This window comes from Gorilla gorilla, chromosome 8 (genome assembly GCF_029281585.2).
Source record: "Gorilla gorilla gorilla isolate KB3781 chromosome 8, NHGRI_mGorGor1-v2.1_pri, whole genome shotgun sequence".
In the NCBI taxonomy this organism is placed as follows: domain Eukaryota; kingdom Metazoa; phylum Chordata; class Mammalia; order Primates; family Hominidae; genus Gorilla; species Gorilla gorilla.
The window spans coordinates 30668000-30694491 of record NC_073232.2 but is presented as its reverse complement, the minus strand read 5'-3'; the positions used below and the strand labels follow the sequence as shown (position 1 = coordinate 30694491).

Below are 26492 nucleotides of genomic sequence, written 5' to 3'. Positions count from 1 at the left end.
TAAAAATTATGTCCCTCCAGACAAAGACGGTAGTAGTACTGAACATGGACAAGGACTTGCAGTGCATCTAGAAATTAGAATCATCTAAACTTGATGACAAATTAGATTTGGTAGCAGGGTAGAAGATGAATGAGTCATGGGTTTCTGGCTAGTGATTAAAAGTGCCCTTACTGAGATGGTAAAAACTGGAACAGGAGGAATGGAAGTTTTCTTAAACGCCAGCCTGGGACCACATGTTGAGGCTCTCCAACATTTCAAGGATGGGTCCTAGAAGAGGAGTTCATACAGAAAATTGACACCAGTAAGATAAGAAGAAAACCATGACTGTGGTGTCACTGAAGCAAAGAAAGAGAGCCTGACGAAAGACATGGCAGTGACTTCTCAAATGCTGCATTTTCAGCCCACTAGATGTGAAAAGATGGAGACAAACAGTGATCTCAGGAGAAGAATACAGTATGAGTAGAAGCCAAAAGAACATTGTTTAGACTTAAGTTTTTATTAGTAAGCCAATGCAATTACACAAGATTGGTAAATAAGACAGAAGTATACCTGTCTAATGACAGAAATAATAATGCTCACCAACCTGAGTTCCTATTTCCCACTTTCAAACTGCCTAGGAGGTCAAGTAAGTACCCATCCAGTGGCTTATTCAGGAAAAAGACTGTGAATGGAATAGTCTTCAGAAGTATTTAACTAAGTAAGTAATTAAGCCTGTAAGTTATCCCTAACCCACATCCCGAGAGACTGAATTACTTATTCTTTCCTAGAGGTTAACATGGTGTGAAAATAGTTAAAAGTCCAAATCCTGCTCCCTCGTGCAAATAACTTAACCTCACACAACCTCATATACCTCATCTATAAAGTGAGGGTGGTACCAACAATTTCACAGGGCTGGGGCAAGGATTAACTTACATATGCGAAGCATATACTAATATTGTCCTCAGGACCCCTAATGGTGTGTGCAGGCACCAGTCATGGTAGACAGTATGCTGTCTACCACATAGTAAACATCTGACAAACAGTGCCCATCATTATTATGAATTCATTATTATGAATTAAATAGGATTGAGAGAGGGGTTTCAAGATGGGTGACTAGAGGCTTTTTGTATTTGTCTCTTCCACTAAGAACCAAAATAGTTAGCAGGTAACCACAATTTGTATAGATTGTCCAAGAGAAAACACTGGAATTCAACAAAAAACTAACAACCAATACCTAAAACAAGGAAGGAAAGGGAAGCAAGGCAGCCTGCTTGGCCAGGAGCCAAGAGAGGCTCCCTAATGCAGGGAAAGAACAGGTTAGAGACCCTCAGCTGTCAACATTCCCACATGGACTTCTGCAATCCTAGTCATGGGAGAGCTCCTAGATCCTTGCAGGCTCTGAAATAAACATAGGGAACTGCGAGGAGATTGTGTTGACAGCACAGCCACAGGGAGGATGCTTATGCTATATCCCATACATGTTCTAAGACCTAAGCAGCAACAGCAAAGCACCATCTTAAGAGTCTTGTACCCAACAGGCTACACACTGTCCTAGGGCCCAGCAGCACTAGGACTGAGGCCAAGAGATACACCAGCTACTGCTCCCAGGGTGGAGGCGTGAATGAGCAAAGTGTGGGCTACTGCACACAGGGCTGAGATGTGGGGAACCACTGCTAGGGCTGATGCATGAGTGTTCCCCATCTGCTGGCCTACACTTGCCTCCACTAACATGGCCCTGGGCTCTCCAGTGACAGGGCAATGGTGTGACCAATGCTGCCCCGGCTACCTGAACATTCTGCTGGTGACTTAGGGATCACCCTGCCCCTGCCTACCATGACTGGTACCTGCAAATACCATCAGGGGGCCTGAGGACAAGCCCACCAACCCAGCTTTGCCCCACCCTCAGCCCATGCCAGAGCACACAAGTCTGGAGTACAGGGGACTGCCCAGCGCAATCCAACATCATTAGCACCTGAACACTTGTCCTGGGGATCTGAGGTTAGGCCTACCCACCCTGCTGCTACTGCCACAGCTGGCACCTATCTGCATGAACCATCTGTAGGTCTGGAGACTGGCCTGCCCAGTCCACTGTAGCCACCACCAATACAAGTGCACTCTTCCTGGGATCCAGAGGGTTGTCCCACCACTGCCACCATCCTCGCACACCACACTGGCTGGCTGCAGACCCGAGAACCGTCCAACCTACACAGCCAACTGCTACCACTACTGGCATCTGAGGAAGTATGGGCCTCCACCTCGAGGCACAAGAATCAGCCTACCTGGACCCACTAACACCAGTACCAGCATATGCCACCCTGGGCCCAAGGTGAGGCATGCTTGGTCCACGACTGAGGTGCAAAGGCTGGTCTACTTGGCATCCTAGTCCCCAGCAAAACTTCACCACTGCCTCCACTAATAATTGCACCCTAAACCACTGAGAAAAATCATAGCCACCGCTGATACTGTTTAAGCCAAATAAATCATCCAGAGATTACATGACTGCACACATCCAGAATCAAAACTCCGGTGCCTACCCAAGCAACACCATAGGTATATCTTCAATAAAATGTTCTCCCCTATGAAAGCAAATTCAAAAAAATTGGGAGAAGCTATTATCACATCAGATGCACAGATATCAACATATACAGGAAACATTAAAAAGCCAAAAAAAAAAAAAAAAGCGAGAGAGAGACACCTCCAAAGGGCACACAATAATTCCGTAGGAACACATACCATTAAAAACAGTTTTTAAAAATATTGGAAAAATAATTCAAAATTTTAATACTAAAGAAGCTATGTGCGATACAAAATAATTCTGAAAATACAAAGAAATCAGAATGGTTATTTAGGACATGAATAATATGAATAATAAATTAATTATTTATTTTTATTCTGTAATTATTCAGTAATAACTAATTATATATATATAGAGAGAGAGAGAGAGAGAGAGAGAATTTAAAAAGAACAAAACAGAGGCTGGGCGCAGTGGCTCATGCCTATAATCCCAGCACTTTGGGAGGCCAAGGCTGGCAGATCACTTGAGTACAGGACTGCAACATCAGCCTGGCCAACATGGCAAAACCTCATCTCTACAAAAATACAAAAGTCAGCCAGGTGTGGTGGTACCTGCCTGTAATCACAGCTACTTAGGAGGCTGAAGCAGGAGAATTGCTTGAACCTAGGGGGCAGAGGCTGCAGTAAACTGGGGTCACTTTAGCCTGGGCAACAGAGCAACACTCCATCAAAAAAAAAAAACAACAATCGAAATCCAAAATGTATTCAGAAGTTTCAACAATAGACTAGACCAAGCAGAAGAAATTCATAACTTGAAGCCAGTCTTTTGAAATAACCCAGTCAAAATACAGTGACCAAATATTCCAATAATATGGAAAATCAACTCAACAAAATACTAGATTAAAACTTCCCAGGTCTGGGCCGGGTGTGATGGCTCACACCTGTAATCCCAGCACTTTGGGAGGCTGAGGCGGGCGGATCACAAAGTCAGAAGTTCGAGACCAGCCTGATCAACATGGTGAAACCCTGTCTCTACTAAAAACACAAAAATTAGCCAGGTGGTAGTGGTGCACACCTGTAATCCCAGCTACTCGGAAGGCTGAGGCAGAAGAATTGCTTGAGCCTGGCAGGCTGAGGTTGCAGTGAGCAGAGATCGCGCCACTGCACTCCAGCCTGCGTGACAAAGCGAGACTCTGTCTCAAAAAAAAAAGAACTTCCCAGGTCTAGCAAGAGACATAGACATCCAGATAGAGGAGGCTCTAAGATCCCTAAAAACAATGCAAAAAGGTCTTCTCTACAGCACATTTTACTCAGGTTGTCTAAAGACAAAGAATTCTAAAAACAAGAGAAAGGCATCCACTCACCTAAAAAAGACCCCCCCATCAGACTAACAGATTTCTCAGCAGAAATCTTACAGTCAACATAGAAGGGGATGATATATTCAAAAGTGCTGAAAGAAAAAAAAAAAAAAACTTTCAGCCAAGGATATTACATCCAGCAAAATTATCCTTCATAAATGAAGGAGAAATAAAGTCTTCTCCAGACAAGCAAAAGCTGAGGAAATTCATCACCATTAGACCACCCTACACGAAATGCTCAAGGGAATTCTAAACCTGGAAGCAAAAGGATGACATTTGCCACCATGAAAACATACAAAAGTACAAAACTCACTGGAGTAAAGCAAATACACAAAGTAAGAAGAAAGAGAAAGGACTCATACCACCCCTACAGAAAACCACAAAACCACAACGACAAAAAGAAAGGAAAAGAAAGAATATACAAAACAACTAGAAAACAATAGGACAAAAACAAAACCTCACATATCAATAATAACCTTAAATGTAATGGATTAAATTCTCCACTTACAAGATATCAACTAGGTGAATGAATTAAAAAACAAGATCCAACTACTTATTGCCCACAAAAAACACACTTCACCTGTAAGGATGCATACAGATGGAAAGTAAAGGTATGAAAAAAGATATTTTATGCAAAGGGAAACCACAGGAAGTAAGCAAGAGTAGCTATACTTACATCAGATAAAAGAGACTTTAAGAAAAAAAAAACTGTAAAAAAGATTAGGTCATTATATAACGACAAAGGGATAACTAGCAAGAGGATGTAACAATTCTAAATATATATGCACCAAACTGGAAAATTCAGATTCAGAAAGCAAATATTACTAAACCTAAAGAGAGGGATAAACTCCAATACAATAATAGTGAGAGACTTCAACAACCCACTCTCAACATTACATAGATCACTGGCACAGAAAATCAAAAAACAAACACTGGACTCTAGACTTTAGACCAAATGGACCTAACAGACATTTACAAAACATTTTATCCAACAACTGCTCTCAACAGCATATGGAACATTCTCCAGGACAGACCTTATGTCAGGACACAAAACAAATCTTTAAAAATCAAAATCATATCAAGAATCTTCTCAATTTACAATGGAATAAAATTAAAAATCAACACAAAGAGGAACTTAGGAAACTATACAAATACATAAAAATTAAATAACATGGCCAGGCACAGTGGCTCACGCCTGTAATCCCAGCACTTTGGGCAGCTGAGGTGGGCGGATCACAAGGTCAAGAGATTGAGACCATCCTGGCCAACATGGTGAAACCCACACACAAAAATCACCCAAAAACCACATCATAGGGAGAAAATAATAATACTTGTCCAATTTGGTCTATGCTCTGGATAGGAGGTAAAAAGTCTGCCATATGAATTTATAGCCACATAGTCTTGTGTTCAAATAGACTTTGGTTTGATAAATCCCAACATTAAATTAACATAAGAAGGGACAGGGTGGTGAAGCAAACACAAACTTTTCTGAAGGGATATATCCTTGACCCACGATAAAACTTAAGTTCACAATCCAAAATAAGGAAACATGGAAGGAACCAATCCCCACGATGACAAATCAACAGATACAAACATTTAGACTGCCCTCCAAGACACTTCAAAAACAGAAATGGCAAATAAATATTATAAGATAAATATTTTAAATGATTAAGAACCTAAGAGGATGCATTTTTTAAATGTGAGAAAAGAACACTCTATATAAAAAAGAGGAACACAGAGTATCTTGTAGTGGTAGGCAGAATTCTAAAGACAGGTTGGTGTTTGCTATCCCCTGGTTATTCAATGAAACGCTAATCTAGGTACTGCTATGCAGACCGAATTAAGGCTATTGGTTAGCTGACTTGGAAACAAATTATCTGGGGTTATCTAGAAGGATCCAATGTAATCACATGAGCCTTTGAAAGCAGAAGAGGGGCTGGGTGCAGTGGCTCACTTGAGGTCAGGAGTTCGAGACCAGCCTGGCCAACAGGGCGAAACGCCTGTGATGACACACGCCTGTAATCCCAGCTACTTGGGAGACTGAAGCACGAGAATCGCTTGAACCCGCAAGGCAGAGGTTGCAGTGAGCCGAGATCAGACCACTGCACTCCAGCCTTGGACGACAGAGGAAGACTCTGTCTCCAAACAAAAAAAAAAAAAAAAAAGAAGGTAGAAAGTCAGTGAAAGATGCGGCAGAAGAGAAAGTGAGAGGGGAGGTCAGACAGATTCTAAGTGTGAGAAGGATTCAACTCATCATTGCTGGCTTGAAGACACAGGGGCATGTGCAAGGTCTTTATAAAAGTCTCTAAGAGCTAAGGGTTTCTTCGGAAGCCTCCTGGTAAGAGCCCAGCTGGCCAGCACCTGGATTTCAGCCTTGCAAGACACTAAGCAGAGAACCCAGCCAACCCAAACTTCTACTGGTAAAATATGATAAATGAAAGCTAATGAATGTGTGTGGTTTTAAGCTGCTAACTTTCTGATAATTTGTTATGTCAGCAATGGAAAACTAATGTACTTACAGTGCCAGAAAGTAAGGAAGCATTCAAAGAATAACAGGGATATGTCAACAGAACAGAGAGCCAGCTCAAAGGGGCTCCCACTGGCTAACCTGAACAATTTTCAGCATCACAATAAATCATGAATAATAAATTATAGCCCACAGGAATCCTTAAACACATACTGATATAAACTGAAAATCTGATAAGGAATGGAATATTACATATAGTGTCACAATTTATTCCACAAAATAATTACTAATTGTAAAGGGGGAAAGACAGCCTTTACATTGGGAAAGCCTGATTATGTGTCATTGATAATATGCACTGCAAAGATCATTTCTATAAAATTCCTGCCCCCCAAAACATAATCTGAATTTAGTAATGAAAAATAAAATCCAAAACAACTACGCTGTGATCTCCAAAAACATTGACAACTGCCAAAACTTGAATGGCATTTGAAAACTAGATGGTAGTAATATAGCAGTGTTAATTTTCTGTTCATAATAGCTATACTGTGATATTGTTGGAGAATGTCCTTGTTTGTAAGAAATACATAAGTATTCAGTGCTGATGGGATACTGTGCGCAACTTACTCTCAAATGGCTCAGAAAAACAAAGTTCTCTCTACTATACTTGCAATTTTTCCATGAGTTTGAGATTGCTTCAAAATAAAAATATTTTCAGATGTGGGAAAAGAACTACGCAGTTCTTTTTTTAAAAAGAAAACCAGAAAACCAAACTACGTTCATTTTAAAAGAGACTTCAAAGAATTCAAACTTGAAAACAACATGTTCACTAAAATTCTTCACTCAATAGTCTAATAAAACAATAAATTAAACACAGCTAAAGAGATGATTAGTGAACAAAAACAAACATCTAAACAAATTACTCAGATATAAAAGAGAGATTTAAAAAATGGAAATTACAAAAACTTAAAGAACATTAAGGGCAGTATTCAAATCCAAATATGCCTAACAAAACTTCCAGAAGAAAGAATGGAGAGAATGGTAAGATGCTGTATTTTGAAATATAATGGCTAAGACTGTGTAGGGAATCGGTGAAACGCATGAATTCTCTCAATCAGGAAGCACAGTTAAGTCCAAGGAAGACTTAAGTCATACACAGACATATCACAAAAATAAACAAATGATCTTAAACGAGTGTGTGCTTGTAGAACAGTTTCAGGGGTAGGCGCACAAATAGGAATAAGTAAATTGGGGTGGTTTTTTTCTTTGTGGAGGGGTTGTTTTCAAGAGGAAAGATACTAAGAGCACAATTGATGAAAACATAAGAGATGGTGACAAAAAGACGGTCAGGAAACTAAAATAAGGTTTTTTCCCCCCCCGGGAAAGACATCTAATATCTTGAGTACAGGGAAAGCAAAGGAAGAGTATGAGGAGTTAAATGTATACATATTAAACATGCATAGCAAAAAGTAAGTTTCCTAGAGAAGTATATTAACATTGCAAAGCAATTTAAATGTCAGCTGCAATTGTTATGAATCAATGAATGATATGAAATTTTACATGGGGTGATTTTTTCTCTATAAACACTAAGCTCAAATAAAGTATAAAAATATGAGTCACCAGGTTAATGAAGGAGAGTACTTCAACTAAGAGATGAGACACACCTAAATGAGTACAATCATAAGCCTAAACGAGAAGCATCATGAAACATACATACTACACAGTGATTTTTTTTTCTGTTTCTTTAAAAAGATTAAAAGAAAGATTTAGTGGAGGAAAAAGTATCAACTAAAATGAAGAACATAATCTTATCAGATATGGTGGTTATCAATATAATTTGCCTTTCTTCATGAATATTTTTGTTTTAAATAAAAACATAAAAGAATGGCCACATTCATTTTTAGAAAACAGAGACAAGAAAACACAATACTCTTGAACCATTGATTTTAATATAACCATTATGGCCAGGTGTGGCGGCTCATGCCTGTAATCCCAGCACTTCGGGAGGCCAAGGCAGGAGGATCACTTGAGCTCAGTAGCTGGAGACCAGCCTGGGCGACATTAGTAAGATCTCATCTCTACTGAAAAAGAAAAAAAAAAAAATTATTGGGTGGAATGGTGTGTGCCTGTATTCCCAGCTACTCAAGAGGCTGAGGCAGGAGGATTGCTTGAGCCCAAGAAATTGAGACTGCAGTGAGCTATGACGGCACAACTGCACTCCAGCCTGGACTAAGCAAGACTCTGTCTCAAAAATAATAGAAAGATGTGGCGGAACAATAGGACAGGAGCGGTGGTTCATGCCTGTAATCCCAGCAATTTGGGAAGCTGAGGCGGGAGGATCACGTGAGGCCAGGGATTTGAAACTAGTCTGGGCAACAAAGCAAGACACTGATTGATTAAATAATAATAATAATAATAATAATAATATAACCATTGTGATAATTTTGTCAATCCCCAGTACTTGCAACTTTTTGCTATGATAAATATCTCTGTATGTCTAGTCTTTTCATATTTTGTACATTTCCTTAGAATGGAAGTCACTTCTATTATTAAGTCCTTTTATTTTTTATTTTTCTAAGACAGGGTCTCATCTGTCACCCAGGCTGGAGTGCAGTAGTGTGATCTCAGGTCACTGCAGCCTCTGCCTCCCAAGTTCAAGCGATTCTCATGCCTCAGCCTCACAAGTACCTGGGATTACAGACGTGCACCACCCCACCTGGCTCTTTTTTTTTTTTTTTTTTTTTTTTGTAGATATGAGGTTTCACCATGATGGCCAGGATGGTCTTGAACTCCTGACCTCAAATGATCTGCCTGCCTCAGCCTCCCAAAGTGCTGGGATTATAGGCGTGAGCCACCGTGCCCAGTCTATTAAGTCCCTGGCACCACAGTCTTGGTACTTTCCTTCTTTCTAGGAAGTTTTCTTTATCTGATTTACCCATTTATTATTCTGTTCCTTGGCTGTAACCATTGCGTTATTACCCCTTTACTGTGTTCCTTGCTTTGACTATTATAAAATATAGCTGAATACATAAAATTTCTTTCTTTTTAAATTTTGTTTCAAATTACTACTATCTTCCCTCATGTCTTATGTTTATTATGCTGATTTGTTTTCTCTCTACAGTTCCATAAAAGACCTAATCTGGGTGGAAAATCAGATTTTCTATTATTGGTAACATGAAATAAAGTTTTTGGCTTCCCAAGCCAAAGCTATAAGCTTTCAGATACACCTTTGAAATAAAAATATTAGTTGCTCCTAATGCATGCATGATGGAAAAAAGTATGAGAAGCAAAATTCCAAATACCTACCTGTTATTACATAAATATACTATTCTGTTAGGAATGGGCACATACATATATCCAGAGATATATATCCATATGTATATATCAAGAGATCCTGAAATAAAATGACCCTCTGAGTGTGAAACAAGTATATCAGCCATCTATAGAAACAGCCCACCAAGGGACATGGTCTACAACTCCAGGTTTAATGAAGGTGATTGGGACATAGTTTCTGCAAATGCAGGACCAGAAGTTAATGTGAAAGGAAGCTGCAAAGTAGTGAAATACATTACACGGAGAGAAAAAAAAGTATTATCAAGATGATGATAATATTTAAACATGATCGAACTGCCTTTATTCTGATGTCCGATTCACTAAGCAAGCACTTTCCAATTAAAATTTGTTTTCCCAAGAAGATTACCGTAAGGAAGAATAAGATAAGCAACATTTGGCATTCTTGGCAGTTATTATTTTTAAATCATAGATGATTAAATGACATTCTTCCCTACCTTCATTTCTGAGATTCTGGCTTGAGTAAGCCCATTTGATGAACTCTAGGTATACTGACAAAAGTAAAAAAGAGGATATTAGAATAATCTGTGCAAGAGATGATGAGGACCTGAATCAACACAAAAGAAGAGTTTTGAAAACGATAAAGAAAAATTAAATACAAAAGTCATGTCTAGAAAGCCTCAAATTAGTAAATTAGAAAAAATGTTCGGAAGGCAGCACTTGGTGATTTATGTAATAGTAAGGAATAGGCAGAGAAAATGACAGACAGGCAGGCACAAACAGTAACTCCAGGACAGAGGTATTTCGGACAAAAAAATACAAGAGGAGAGGAAAGAGATCACTTCTCAGGCGACATTGAGAATTTAAAATAAAATAACTCGCTCAGATGCATAACCGTTGCATATTTAAGTATTATTTAATACTCTTATTTAATCATTAAAGCCCTATTCTGAAGTACACTAAAAAGAAAACGCTTTTGTAAACACATTCAAGTTACTACACATACCTGAAAGAATCAGTTCTTTTGGGGGGAAATCTATTTTTAAAATTTCTAATAATTTAAAAATTCATTAATTCAAATTATGAAGGTTTTAGAAAACTAATTTGGTTTGATGGGGGGTTTTCTGACAGCGAATGTTTCCACAGTGATTCTCTGTCTTCCTTCAAACTTAATTTTTCTACATGTTCACTTGATCTCTTCCCATCTGCTCCAGATTCTTGATCTATGAAATATCACTCCTTGAATCTTAATCCTTAATCTCCTTTCTACCTATTAAGACTTCACTATTTTAAAATAAACCTGATTCAACCTTTCTCTGTCTTCTCTACCCACATTTTTCAGCCTATACTAGTCTCAGAGTTTCAGTTACTACCCCCTAAGTGGCCTAGTTTCAATTCTCTTTGGTGCCCAAGCTCTATTTAATTCTGTGCTAAACATCTCTACCTAAATATTGTGTTAGTAAATGAATACCCATCCTTTCCAGCTACTGTCATTACCAGTTCTTCTTGGGTAATATACATCTCATCAGTTTGACTTCCAGGATCCTCATTCAGGCCATCAGTAAATTTGGTTAGATTGTAACAAAAAACTATTGGGTTACTCTGTTTCAGCATTAGCTCTTTTCCATCTTTTTACATGCTACCCACCAGTTGAAACTTCCTAAAGTACAGGTTTGATTATCTTTTTTCCAACTCAACACCGACTGCTTTCAACTCCTTGGACTAATAGCTAATGTTGTTATTTTTCATATCAAATATCAGTATCTTGGAGGTAAAACATGCCAAGAAAAAAAAAAATATATATATATATAAATGTGTGTGTGTGTGTATATATATATATATATAAATGTGTGTGTGTGTGTGTGTATATATATATAAAACACACGCTATATATATATATATTACTTTACACAGCCTGTGTATTCTCATTCTATGCCATTGCTCATGCTAACTGTACATACCTCAGACTAAGAATCTAGCTCTGATCCCTGTATCTCCAAATAACAAAATTTTACATATTCTTTAAGTATCAGGTCAAATGTTACATTATCTGGATAGCTCATTCCTTCAGCTGAAAGCAATTTTCCCTGGCCTTGAACTCCTACTGACCATTAAAGAAGTTATAAGTACATCCCTTGAAATTATTACATATATGTATTTCTTTTCCTTTTAGAGTGTATGTTCTCAAAGGGAGGACTCATGTGCCGCATCATTTATCTTTTGCAGTATACTTATTTCCCCATAGCAACTAACCAGGACCTTACATATAGACATAAAGAAAGAACCTAATATATTCTAGTCAAACGATAAAAAGCTAAGACAGTCTCAAGAAGGAAAGTGCCATATTGAAGATACTCACAGCCTATAAAATTAGCTTTATCAGCATGTTAAAAATGAGGTTTTTAGGGGAGGGAAATGAATGGATGCATACTTCAAGTGGTTAACAGTAGTGGATTTCATTCTGTAGTTCAGAATACACATGTTCTCTCTGAATTGATCCAGAGTATTTGAGATATATGTTAAAAGAATCAGAGAGTTATCATGATTATAAAACATGAAATATGTTCTCATATTCTTCCTGATCTCAGTGAGAGAAGGGACACAGGTGTATGAAGTGGTCTGATTTTGTGAATCTAGGCCCTTACAAGTAAACAGTTTCAGGAATTCTAAGATCTACCTACCAAGTCTTAAGCAATATGACAAATCCAAATAACTACAACAATAAGAACATATAGTTCATCCCACCTACCATCCAAGGTTATAGATAATTCCTTTCAGGCATCATTTTTTTTTATGAGTACATATTGCTAACATTGGTTTGTATGGGAAGGTTTCCAAGCTACAATAGGATTAATTTAACACTATTATGTTTAGAACCATGCTGGAGTTTGGTACATACCTATGAATTTAAGTTCTTGCTTTGTTAGTGTAGAACTGTCACCTCTGTCTAAAGAAAAGACACACTTTAATTTCAGATTTTTAATCACCACTTCCTAAAAACCACCATGACAGACAAGTTGAAAAACTGAAGATATTATGATGGGGTGCAGTGTGGGGGTGGATCATCAGGGTTAAAATCCCCATGAAACCTATGTAAATTTAAAAAATTGCAGTGCTCTAAATAAAGAGAGTAGTAATGGCATTACCAGTTAATTTAAAATTAATTATTATACAACTCATTCCCATTTGTACTGCTTCCCTCACTCAGTTGGAACTTTTCAGGTTCCACCCCTCTTGCAGTTTCAATGAAAGAGTGTAGATTCATTTTCCATTATAAAAGTTAACATGGATACTGGAAACTACTTTTTCTCCCCGGTGGTGGACTCACCAGCCAAATGTGAAAACTACTTTTTCTCCCCAGTGGGGGACTCACCAGCCAAATGTGTTTATCCCTTAAGAGTCTTTGAAGCCTATCTTCAAGGAACCAAGAGCAACAAAATAGCCTGGATACTTTGAAATGGAAAAAGTCTTATCTATAAGTACATGTCTTATACTACCTTATTATAAAGGCTGTGTTAAATTAGTCAAATTCTTTCCTACACAGGCATAATCACAACCCTGCCCATAAGATTTCATACCATTTCATCATGTGTTCTGTCTCCCACAAACTCATCATAGCTCCTTACCATTTCTCTGATTCAAGACAGCAATTCTAAGGTCTAGGTTTACTAACTGTCAGGTGCCTTTCTCTAGAACTTCATTTCAGTCCCCTAAACCAATGTGCTTTGCAGCTCTTTACTAAGCCCAAGGCCTAGTTCCCTTCCCCTTTTTTAACCTAATTATCCCTTACCAAGTGATTCACAGTTTGTGTGCATTGAAACAAACTTCGTAGCACTTGTTGTATCCTAGGATGTGACAGTTTACTGTATAAGCATAAAGAACACACTAACTCATAAGAAGAAAAAATGTCTGTTGTGATTAAAAGGAAATTAAATTTAGAATGAGCTAGATTCTCAATCTCCATACTGCTCACAGTGACAACTCATCCCCCATCAGTAACATCTCATTACACACAGTGAATCTCAAATGATACTGGCTTTGGAACAATTATATGCGCCTGAGTATTACTCATCCCACTTCATGGAATCCTATCCACTTAATGCTTCCCTGAAATAAAAAAGGGACACATATGAAGGACAAAAATTCAGTTTCTTATAAACTAGTCTGACAAGCCTAAGTAGAACCCTGTTCTTGAGGGAGAATGTTCACCTCTAAAATCAACTGGCATTTATACGTATACTCATCCTACAGCAACTATATGAATAACTGGTTAACATTACCTCCTCCAACAAACCCTATTTGTTTAGTGAGCGCAGTTGTCTCAAACCAGAAGCATCATAATTAAAGGGAATTTAAAAGTGCAATAAGTGGGACTTGGAACTCAATTAGCAATATACTGCTGTGAAAACTGATCTAAGTAAGCTCTTTGGTACTTCATTTATTTATTTATTTATTTATTTATGAAGCAGAGTCTTGTTCTGTCACCTAGGCTGGAATGCAGTGGCGCGATCTCACCTCACTGCAACCTTCGCCTCCTGGGTTCAAGCGATTCTCCCTGCCTCAGCCTCCCAAGTAGCAGGGATTACAGACATGCACCATCACGCCTGGCTAATTTTTGTATTTTTAGTAGACAAGGGGTTTCATCATGTTGACCAGGCTGGTCTCAAACTCCTAAGCTCAAGTGATCTGCCACCTCGGCCTCCCAAAGTGCTGGGATTGCAGGCATGAGCCACCATGCACGGCCCCAAGGAAATATTATATATTTACAGTCATAGATATTGAGTTTAAAGCATATGTCTTCATTTATTCTTTCTCAGAGAGGATCTTAGGACTTAATGAAGGCGGTTCTTTTGGGTATGTGAAATAACTTCATAAACTTTTGAAATTGGTGTTTTCAGGTAAGGAATTAAGAATAATATTGATACAAAGCAAAGTACTTTAGGAAAACACCTAACCAATTTCAAACACCAATTTAGGTCCACCAGGATAAACTGCATATGATCAGAGAAATTTAAGAAATTTAAAAATTGAAGAAATAATATTAAAATTATTGTCCCCAAAAAGGAAAAAGGAAACAGAAAAGTAAGGAAAGATATATTATGTAAAGGTCTCAGGAAATTTCAGAAACTTTTAAGGCAGTTTGGAAAGGGAAAGTAGTCATTTAAATATCTTAAAGAATACTATATGGAGAATTAACTTTAAATCGATGCCCATAAAAGAAAGTGCATTGTATTTCATATTTGGTTTTGTGGTGGTGCCCTGGAATGAAGCAGCCTAAGAGATTTCATGATCTTAATAAATTGTAAGTTTAATTTCTCTATTTCACTTAATAGAAGTATTTTAAATGCTTGTAAAAATGATGAAACAAGTAGTATGTATTAAAAGATTATAGTTTAGTTTTATAGTCCAGTTGAAAACTAGCATATCCTCCTCCTAGTTTTCATCTTTATGTCTCAGGGATGGTTTTGCTCTAATATTTTCTAGGTTCTTTAATAATTTATTTTAGAAGTTGGCTTTTATTCATCTTATTTTGTCAGTATTTAGCTCATCATCTAATAGGCTTGCCATAATTGTTGAATGAATGAAAATTGTTAATTGCTACATTTTCCTAGAATAAGTTCCACATATATTCTTGGGAATATGTTAATTTTCTTTGGGAATTAAACTTTGGATTGGACTGTCTTGTTTCTTTCAGTATATAGTAACTTGGTTCTTTGCTAAAGTAATAGAGTTGTTTCATACATTTGTTTTGGCCTTTCTCACTTTTAATATTATTTTGAAATGCTGGTTTAAAGTAGCCAAAGAGGCTGGGCACGGTGGCTCACACCTGTAATCCCAGCACTTTAGGAGGCCGAGGTGGACCACTTGCGGATCACTTGAGTCTAGGAGTTTGAGACCAGCCTGGCCAACATGGTGAAACCCTGTCTCTACTAAAAATACGAAAATTAGCCAGGCATGGTAGTGGGCGCCTGTAATCCCAGCTACTCGGGAGGCTGAGGCAGGAGAATCGCTTGAATTCAGGAGGCGGAGGTTGCAATGAGCTGAGATGGCACCATTGCACTCCAGCCTGTGCAACAGAGTGAGACTCCATCTCAAAAATAATAATAATCATCTTTCCTTGGTCATTTCACTTGTATTAACTTTTCCAGAATAAGTTTTGTGAAGTAATAAATTTTAGTTTTATAAAGTTCTATTCAAAACATTTTGAAATGCATCAGTTGCTAGAATGATGAAAATAATCCAGTTTCAACTGTCTAATGAAAGCTTTTTTTTGAAGTTTCACAAATCTAAGATAAATATGACTAAGATATATTTCACAAAAACAAAAAAAAGTGTCCAGAGAAAGAGTAGAAATCAATTGGAGGAAGTATCAGAACATCACATATGAGAACCCAGAAGTATTAAAAAAGAGAGAAAGGGTTAATTCTATCAAAGAGTCTGAAAAAAAAACTTTGCAGGAAGTAAATGCAACTACACTTAGTTTTAATGACTGCTTTTACTAGATAAAGTTGGAAGTCCACACCAACAGATACAAACAAGGTCTACGTCAGAGATGTTGCACATAGTAGTATAACATCAGGAAACTACAAGTAGCTTCTATTGATGCAACGTAAAGTTGTGGAGAAGAAGGGATAAGACTGGAGAATCAGATTACAACGAGATGAAGAAAAACTCCACATGCCATGTGAAGGAGTATAAATGTTATCCCATAAGTCCCAGAAAATTCTCTAAGTAAGACAGTTTGACATGGTCTGATTTGCACTTTAGATTGACCATCAATTCTAGTAGCATCTAGAAAAGGGACTGGATAATGGAATGAAGGTTAGGAGTTTGCTGAAACAGTTCAGATGACAATGTAGGACATAACCAAATGGGGCAGTGGAAATACAAAAGAAAAAGAAGTTAAACTGATCAATAATAGAAAAAAGCTTTTTAAAAAAATGATGACTAGGAAAATGAGACGGTAGAGTTGAAGTTAACTTCCTAGCCTAAGTCTGGTTGAGGTGGCTGAGTATCATACGGAAATGAAGCTTATTAGGTTTTTGGAAATATAAGTCTGCAACTCAGGAGAAAAGTCTAAATTGGAGGCTGTAGTCCTATCTACTCAGGGGACTGAGGTGGAAGGATCACTTGAGACCAGGAATTGAAGGTTGCAATGACCTATGATCATGCCACTGCACACCAGCCTGGGTAAGAAAGCAAGATCTTGCTTCTAAAAAAAAATAGTTAGAAAAAAAACTAAAATTATATAGCTGTAAACGACTATGTTCATAAAGATAAAAGATTCCAATCAATAATCCAACTATCCATCTTAGGTAAGTAAAAAGAGTATGGCTGGGCATCGTGGCTCACGCCTGTAATCCCAACACTTTAGGAGTCCACCTGGGAGAACCCAGGAGGCGGAGGTTGCAGTGAGCCAATATCACGCCACTGCACTCCAACCTGGGCAACAAGAGCGAAACTCCGTCTCAAAAAAAAAAAAACAAAACCCCAAACACAAAAAATTTCAAAAGAAAAATAAAGAGAAAGAAAAGCTAACTGTTGGGGATGGGGCAGTGGGGGAGAGAAAATACTGTACAAATTTTTCCACGAAGTCTAAGAGACTCTCCCTCAATCACCCACAGGGTAAACATCATTCACTAGGTGTCAATCTTACACTTGTACTTGCAATGAAAAATATAAATCCATTACATTGCTCCCATGATGTCTACTTTCTTTTAATCCCAAATTTATTTTCTAAAGATGTTCAGGATTAAAGAATTAAAGAACAATTCTAAATTTACTTATGCAAACTGAAGATGATGTTAAACATCTTCAGCTTTTACACTTCTCTACCAAATAATAGTAACAAGTTTATTTTATTTTCAAGGATGCTGCCAATCCCTTTTCCCTGTAGATACCTAGTGTTGAGGGACTCCTTGTTATCAAGAGTATTCATTATCTAAGCTTCCGCAGGCACAGGTTGCATAGGGAGACAAGAATTATGAATCAATCTACTAATTAATAAAAAATAACTTATAAGATAAGACTCCCACCCTAACGACCCCTACCCTTAAGGCAACAAGAGTGTCTATGCCTGCTCATTATGCCATTAGTCTCTTGTTGGCTGTCGATACCGTAAACATCTGACAATAAAACCCAAACGCAACACAAATCGACTGCAAATTAAAATACATTAGCAAAATATGCAAGATTTCATGAAGTTAATGAAAATGTATTGAAAAACTGCTTGGAATCAAGCAGTCTTGAACAAATGAGGCTTGAACATAAACAGTCTCGAACAAATGAGATCTGTTAATAACTGAAAAAGAAAATCAACAAAGTTGACACTAGCCTCAAAACGAGAATTTTTGAACATCAAAGGATTAAGGAAGGTTCTTTGGGGAAACTGAAGAAACCTTCAAACATTTTTTGCAAGAATAATCTTCATTATAATTACATTACAAAGATAGTATTTGCCTTATATGCTGATTTCAGAACCCAATGCAGCAAAAGATACAACTCCACTGTAAAAAACCTGGTCCCAAACCAGATGTAATTTAAAAGACTATCTTCCATTTATTCACTATGTGGAATACAGGGGTAAAATAATTAAAGTATTCTATATATTAATAAACCCAAACCCTAAAAAATAAAATTCACATTCCAAGCAAATTCTTCCCCTAGGTACCAATAATTACCTGCACTGGCAAGAGAGATCTCAAAAGAACTAGAAAAACCATTTGTAAAAATAAAAAGACTTTCAGAAACTTAAAACACTATTATCATTTTGCCTTAAAAAGAAACAATAAAAGCCAAACTGATGAACCATATTGACCTATCATCCTCTTATTGGCAATCTACAAAAATTTTTCACTAAGGTGCTGAACAATTGACTCACTGCAGCACTGGATTTCATCTAATCAATAGAACATGCTAGCTTTCAATCGAGATTCTCTACAAAAGGCAACCTTTGTGATAAACGAACCACTAGAGAAGATTCTAATAAAACTTACCATTGTGTATTGCATTCAGCAACTCTGAGAACGCTTTTAAGTAAGGAAAAAAGGACTTCAGGTTAAGATCATTCTCAAACACACAAAAGAAATACATAGCCATACACTGAATTAGTATAATAAAATTTCAGTAAGTCTATCATGTATCATTGTTTGAATCATTAAAACTGCAAGCTTGGCTCCATTTTTACACGGTATAAATTTTTAAATATTGTATTCCACTTGCCAACATATTACCAACTAAATTGAGATATGTTAAGATATATTGTCATAACGACAACAATTTCCTTAGTAATAAATATGTATTTCAAATCACTTTTTAAAAGACATTTATGTCAACGTAATGTCTTGCTAAAAGTGAGTCACTGTAGGATGCAAATCTATATAGGTAAATCTGCCTTAGGGCACACTTAACAATATTTATTATAAAGAAAAACCTCATTATATCATCTAACCCTATCAAATATTCTCATTTCCTAGACTTCAGTATAAGAAAGCCTCAACACATGTAGAAGACTTAACGAAAAAAACCACCTAGTGCGAATATACAAATATTGAAAAATTATATTAAGAATAGAAAACAAAATGTTAAAAAAATAAACACATTATTTCAAGAAGGAGGTGAAGTCACAATTCTGCAACAAAAGCACCATATTAAAAGACCAACAATAATTAAAATTTGTACACAACTTGACTGTAATACGAACCCATAACAAGACAAAGCAGTACATTATCTTTGCAGGAGAAAAGTATCTGTTCAATTAAGAAAAACCTGCATTTTGGAAAATTAAAATTTAGAGGTTCCGAGGTGGCATAACATACTAGAAAGAGCACTAGAGGAGACAAAAGGCCCAGGTTATCAACCCAGTTAGACAACTTACTAGTTGTTGGGCAAGCTCCATCATGCCGATACTGCATGGAAATTTCTGTTGAGAGGAAGGAAAAAGGAAATCAGTGAAGAAATTGCCAGTGACTCAAGGGTAAAAAAAGAAATAGGCCAGAAAAATGGAGGGAAATTCACCTAAAAGTGTAGTTAAGTAGGCCACCTAGAACTTCAAAAACAAAAATTATAAGCTAATAATTGGGACGTGAGGGGGAGAACCAAACGTGATAGAATTCTCACAAATCTTAATGGGAGTGTGTGGAATGTATATCTGTGTTTTTACAAAGAGTGAGGAAAAGACATAAGGGCTTACAAATGAATCTGTATAACAAGTGTCTGAGAATAAAAGGCTTCATTAATGGGAGAAAGAATGATTCGCAACATGATACACTAATGTGCTTTAGATCTTTTTTTTTTTTTAGACAAAGTCTCACTCTGTTGCCCAGGATGGAGTGCATTGGCGCAAGCTCGGCTCACCGAGTTCAAGTGATCCTCCCACCTCAGCCTCCCAAATAGCTGGGACTACAGGTGCATGCCACCACGCCTGGCTAATTTTTGTATCTTTAGTAGAGACAGGGTTTCACCATGTTGGCCAGGTTGGTCTGGAACTCCTGACCTCAAGTGATCTGCCTGCCTTGACCTCCCAAAGTGCTGGGATTACCGATGTGAGCCACTACGCTAGGCCTAGGTCATTCATTAGATGGGAAGAGCTTACCAAAAACATTTGAATACTATTTTCACATGGAAATCACAATTTAAGTATGATAATTTAGTTGATATATGACCATAAATATATTATGACTTATATAGCAGCATAAAACTCATTAAGTTATATTCAGCTCACTATCTTGAACCATTTATTTTTGAGAAAGATGGCTGGGTGTGGTGGCTCATGCCTGTAATCACAGCACTTTGAGAGGCCAAGGCGGGCACTTGAGGTCAGGAGTTTGAGACCAGCCTACCCAATATGGCGAAACCCCGTCTCTACTAAAAATACAAAAATTAGCCGGGCACGGTGGCACGTGCCTGTAATCCAAGCTACTTGGGAGGCTGAGGCATAAGAATCGCTTGAAGAAACAGAGGTTTCAGTGAGCCGAGATTGCACCACCGCACTACAGCCTGGGCGACAGAGCAAGACTTGGTCTCAAAAAAAAAGAAAAGAAAAAAAGAAAAGAGAAAGATAACAAATAAATAAGACATTATTACCCTTACTCTTTTATTCCACCCAAACGAGAAGAACAAGCAGAGGGTGCAGAGAACAAGGAATAAAACACTAATAAAAGCAAAATCTGCTCAGAATATGAGAAATTAATTTCTATATGGCTTTCTGAGGGAAAAATAATTGATAAAACTAGGACCAAGGCTGTGACTCAAAGGACCTGGGTTTGCTAATCCTGGAAACAACTGATATTCCCTTATGGCTAACACTGTTGGCAAAAATTTTTTTAAAGGAGGGATAACTGGGAATTCCTTGGATATTATTTAACCAAAAACATAGCCCCAAAATCCAAAACTTTTTGAGTGCGCCCATGACTCTCATGCTCATTGGTGCATTTTGGATTTCAGATTTTCAGATTAGCGATGCTCACCTGGTAAGTATATATAATGCAAGTATTCCAAAATCTCCCAAAAATCTGAAATTCCAAATATTATGGTCTCAAGAATTTTTAATAAAGGTTACTCAACCTGTACTTTGAAAGGACACAGTATGCCCCAAGAAAGGAAGTGAATGCTAAACCATCAACCCCTTGCAATTTGAGTTCTTTATGCCTCGTGTTCCATTACTGGAAACTAAGCTTGTGGGAGTTATTTATATCCTACTGCTCAAGGTCATCACCAAGGTCTGATTTTTCACACACAAAAAAGCGCAACCTCCAGCATAAATGGGTTAATGAATATCAGACTTTTCTCAGAGAAAATAACAAGATGGTTTTAGTGAAGAAAAAGATGTTCTCAACTTTCACTTTAGTAAATCAAATTTTTGTAATGTGGTGAAGATAAATAGCGAAGAGGAAAGGACAGATTGTCAACTCTTACAAAACTGTTTTTGATGTTTCAAAAGACTTCGTGCCTAACTGTTCAGAACCCAAAAAAATGTACGTAGGAAAGAGTTCAGTCAAAAAACGAACAAAACCTATAAGCCCCAAACTTAAAACTCTTAGAAATCGCTTTTAGAAACACACTAATTTTCCATTTTGTACAAGTCACTATAAAACAGGCCATTTATCAGGACACACTTCAATCCATAATACAAATTTTAGAATCTGAACTCTGAATCAAACATTTTATAGGCGTTTTCTAGGCTTCTACTCTAATTTGATCTACAGTTCCCAGAAAAAATGTACTCTGCTACAATTTGAACATGTCATGAGAGAATTTTGATTACTATTAAAACTGATGCTTTTAGCCAATAATTTCAAGAGGGAATCACATTAGAACCTGACTGTACTCCTGCTTTACATCCTAGTTGTAAAGGAGAAATAACAACATCAAGAGGAGCTGTCCTATTTCACAAGGCTGTTCCAAGAATCAAACGAGAGAGTAACTAAAGAGTTCCTAAGAAACTTAAACGTACTCAAATAAGAGATTATATTAGCATTGCTAAGCTGAATGAGATAGCATTTTTTTTCTTTTCCATTAATGAAATTCTTTCATAATGGTAACTAGCCAGAATAGTTATTTTAAGAAAAAGATCATTAGCCTATCAGTTTGATTTCTTCAGTCTGGCATTAATCTCTCAATGAACCCATCCTACCCTATAAACATCACCTTCACAGTGCCACAAATACAAGCTTCCTGTTCTTATTAGGCTTTTCCCTCAAACGGACCTTTACTTTCTTTTCAGGTAATATTGGCCTTCGTCTTCTGCCTACTTCAAAGTACAATTCAACCTCTCCATGATCTTTTCCAACTTAATAATACTTTTCATCATAAACTGGCAAAATAAATACTACATGAAAAGCTTTAAAAATAGCTGGGCCCAGTGGCTCACACCTATAATCCCAGCATTTTGCAAGGCTGAGGCAGGTGGATCATGAGGTCAAGAGATGGAGACCATCCTGGCCAACATGGTGAAACCCTGTCTCTATTAAAAATACAAAAATTAGCTGAGTGTGGTGGTGCGCACCTGTAGTCCCAGCTACTAGGGAGGCTGAGGCAGGGGAACTGCTTTAACTCGGGAGGCAGAGGTGGCAGTGAGCTGAGATCAGGCCACTACACTCTAGCCTGGTCAATAGAGCAAGACTCCAACTCAAAAAAGAAAAGAAAAGAAAAGAAAAGAAAAGCTTTTCAAATAAAGTAATATGTCTTACAGCTTAACTATAAACACTCAGAGGGGAAGTACAAAATCATACAGCATACTTCTAACCACATGACATACACTCACGAGACAACTAATGGTATTCATTCATTTCTTAAAATGATGTTTAACATTTACTATGTCCAAAGCACTGTGCTGGCAGTGGGGATACAGTGGTGTATGTCAGAAACAGCCCCTAGCCTCAGGAGTTAGTATTATAGTGAATGTTATAGTTTAAACAACAGGTGCTTACAAAGGTCATCTTCGACATTACTAAATTATCAACCTGTCATTCAAGAAAGTCAATCTTTTAAAAACAGCATCATGAAAAACAACTTGTGATGATGTAATACATAATACAGTTGTCTTCTCTGTCTGTGGGATTCCACATCTGGGGATTCAACACCCTTGTATAGAAAATATTTGGAGGAAGAAATTGAGTCTGTACTGAATGTGTACAGACTTTTTTTCCTGTCATGATTCCCTAAGCAATATAGTATAACAACTATTTGCATAGCATTTACATGATACTAGGTATTATAAGAAATCTAGAAAAGAATGATTTAAGTACACAGGAAGATGTGCATAGGTTATATGAAAATACTACGACGTTTTATAACAGGAACTTGAGCATCTTGGACTTGGGTATTTATTTGCAGGAGGTCCTGGAACCAAGTCCCCGTGGATGCCAAAGGATGACTGTATACATTTTCTCCTTCCTACTTATTTATTATATGGGGGGAAGCTTCTTGTTGCCACAATTACTAAATGATTTCTCAATTTCAAATTAGTCCAAAGGAAAAATTAACTTTTCATACCAATAAGAAACACTATTGCTGAAAGTTAAATTACTGGTTCAAATTTGTTCAGGGATCTCTTTGCTTAAAGTAAGACTGACATTACACTAGTGTGGTGTTAGACCCTCATCAGCAAACATCTGTTGAGCTGTCTAATTAAATGGCTCTGGACCCAGGGAAAATGCATATCTCCATCACTTAAAACCTAAGAGAATTCTGTCTCAGTTTCTTGTCCTATATAATGAGTAATAACACTTAATGCTTATTAACTGCTTAACACAGTGTGTGGCACATACTAAGTGTTCATCAGCAGTTAGCAATTCTTAACTTACTATGATTAAAGCAGCACATGAAGCCAAGCCTCTTCTAGATAAGGATACGCTTTTTACTATTATCAGTAAATGTTCTGCACTAAGTCCTAAAATGTTTATTAACATACATAAAACTAAAGAATATATCTCAAATAGTTTTCAATAATCTTATTCCATGATTATAGCTTTAACAAGACATAAAATACCTTCAGAGTAATTTTTTTTTTTTTTTTTTTTTTTTTTTTTTTTTTGAGATGGAGTCTCGCTCTGTCTCCCAGGCTGGAGTGCAATGGCCCGATCTTGGCTCACTGCAACCTCTGCCTCCCGGGTTTAAGCGATTCTCCTGCCTCAGCCTCCCTAGTAGCTGGGACTACAGGTGCGTGCCACCACGCCCAGCTAATTTTCCTATTTTTAGTAGAGACTGGGTTTCACCATGTTGGCCAGGACGGTCTCGATCTCTTGAACTCAAGTGACCCGCCCACCTCGGCCTCCCAAATTACTGGGATTACAGGCGTGAGTCACCATGCCCAGCCCCAGAGTAATTTTTTTTTTTTTTTTTTTGAGACGGAGTCTCGCTCTGTCGCCCATGCTGGAGTGCAGTGGTGTGATCTCGGCTCAATGCGAGCTCTGCCTCTCAGGTTCACGCCATTCTCCTGCCTCAGCCTCTCCGAGTAGCTAGGACTACAGGCACCCGCCACCATGCCGGGCTACTTTTTTGTATTTTTAGTAGAGACAGGGTTTCACCGTGGTCTCCATCTCCTGACCTCGTGATCCACCGGCCTCAGCCTCCCAAAGTGCTGGGATTACAAGCATGAGCCACTATGCCCGGCCGCCCCAGAGTAATTTTTAAACACAACGTTTTAAAAATTTCTTGGCAGATAAATTTCTTAGGTCATTTATTTTTGTGAACTAATACTTACAAGAATTTCCCCCTAAATTACTATGTTTACCTAATGGTAAGGTAAGAGAAACGAATTCTTTTTTTCTGCCACAGGAGTACCACAAACACTGCCCTCTGAAAGCAACCATCCTATGAGGAACCCTATTCCTCACACCTAACATCTCCCCAAATCTGTAACAGATAGGAAAATATTTTCAGGGATGTAAATCAATATCTTAACTTTATTAATTTGAAGATGTGTTTCAAATAGGCATTCCAATGTAATTTCTGAAATTCAGGAATTCCCAGACTATGCTTCAAAACTACAGAAAATCAGTAAAGAGGTCTCCCCACAAAAGCAAATCTAGGCTTTATTTTCTCAGTAAGGTACTCATGTGATTGATTACTACACCTCTTGCTAAAAATGAAGAGAAATTCAATTTTTTGATTAAATTTGTCTAAAGGTACTTTTTGTGACAAGGGAGCTTACTGCTAAGCCCTTCTAGTTTCAAAGGAAACATATAAATAAAAGCATACATTCAAATATGCAATGTATTTAAACCTTTTCTATGAACTTCTTTCTCACTACAATTTACATGTATTTTCCCCCTCTAAAATAGTGAGCCTCAATCAGAGGTAGTTTTAGTCCTCTGGACACATTTAACACATTAAACAATGTTTGGAGACATTTTTTATTCCCACTCTAGGAAAGGAGCATGTGATGATGCTCTTGGCCTGTAGGGGGCAGGGACTGGGGATTCTGGTAAATATCCTGCAATACACAGGGTAACACATGAAGACTTGTCCCATCCAAATTGTCAATAACGCTAAGATTGATAAATCCTGCTCTAGAACCATCCTTAATGCATCTAGAGATTCCACTCATTTCTGAATACAAAGAAACTCCTGGCTATGTGATCTTGGGTATCTTATTTTACCTTTCAAAGCCTCAGTGTTACCAGCTGTAAAATGAGGACATCTCATAACTGTTGTTAAATGAGAAAATAAATATTAACAGAACTGGCACATAACAAATCACAGTTATTGTTACTATTTCTCACATCTGACCTTTACATATGATATTCTCTCTCTTGGACTGGTCTTTTTTATGTTTGTTTATTGAAGTTACTACTGTGTATTCACAACTATTAAAACAATCTAAAATTTTGTATTTATAAAATAAACATGAACATTCTTCATTAAATTGTATCATTTTTCCATACCATTTCCTACCTACCCTTGCCACCAACTAATAGAACAAATACAATCCATAATAATTTATCTTACCTAAATTCTTGTTATTTCAACAATCAGAAATCTAAAACTAGAAGAAAGGTTTCAACATTTATTGAAAACCATTTATCTTAAATTCAAGATGCAATTTAAAAGATAAATGCTGACATTTCAGTTAACATCAACTGTTAAGGGTCTGTCCAAAAACATGCATTGCATTTTGAAGAAATTTTTAAAAACTAAAAATAACATTCATAATACAAATTGCAAGTTACAGAAACATCCCAATAGTGTGAATAACAATGTATATCAACTCACTTGTCTTATAATAAAGAATGGTAAAATCATGAAGTATATTTGAAAACAAAATTAAATCATTTCAGGTATCTCCTGAAATAAAATGTGACTGCTAGATTCCATAAATTAAAATCATTTATCACTGATATAAAAATGTCTCAGGATAGGGTAATTCAAGTAGTATCTGTGTG

The 26492-nt window shown here is 37.2% G+C and overlaps 1 protein-coding gene across 24 annotated transcripts in view; it reads right to left on the bottom strand.

Moving 5' to 3' along the window:
• Positions 1-26492, bottom strand: part of MLLT10 (MLLT10 histone lysine methyltransferase DOT1L cofactor) — a 213084-nt gene that overhangs the window by 35891 nt on the left and 150701 nt on the right. For 9 of the 24 annotated variants that reach the window (XM_055353868.2, XM_063709701.1, XM_055353855.2 and 6 more), the window contains 4 exons: positions 19484-19528; positions 18603-18635; positions 12506-12553; positions 10104-10157 (listed from right to left, as the gene is read on the bottom strand). In XM_055353868.2, the coding sequence (XP_055209843.1) occupies positions 10104-10157; positions 12506-12553; positions 18603-18635; positions 19484-19528 (180 nt within the window). The remainder of the gene's footprint in view (positions 1-10103; positions 10158-12505; positions 12554-18602; positions 18636-19483; positions 19529-26492) is intronic. The other 15 variants (XM_055353859.2, XM_063709702.1, XM_055353862.2 and 12 more) reach the window with 3 other exon arrangements.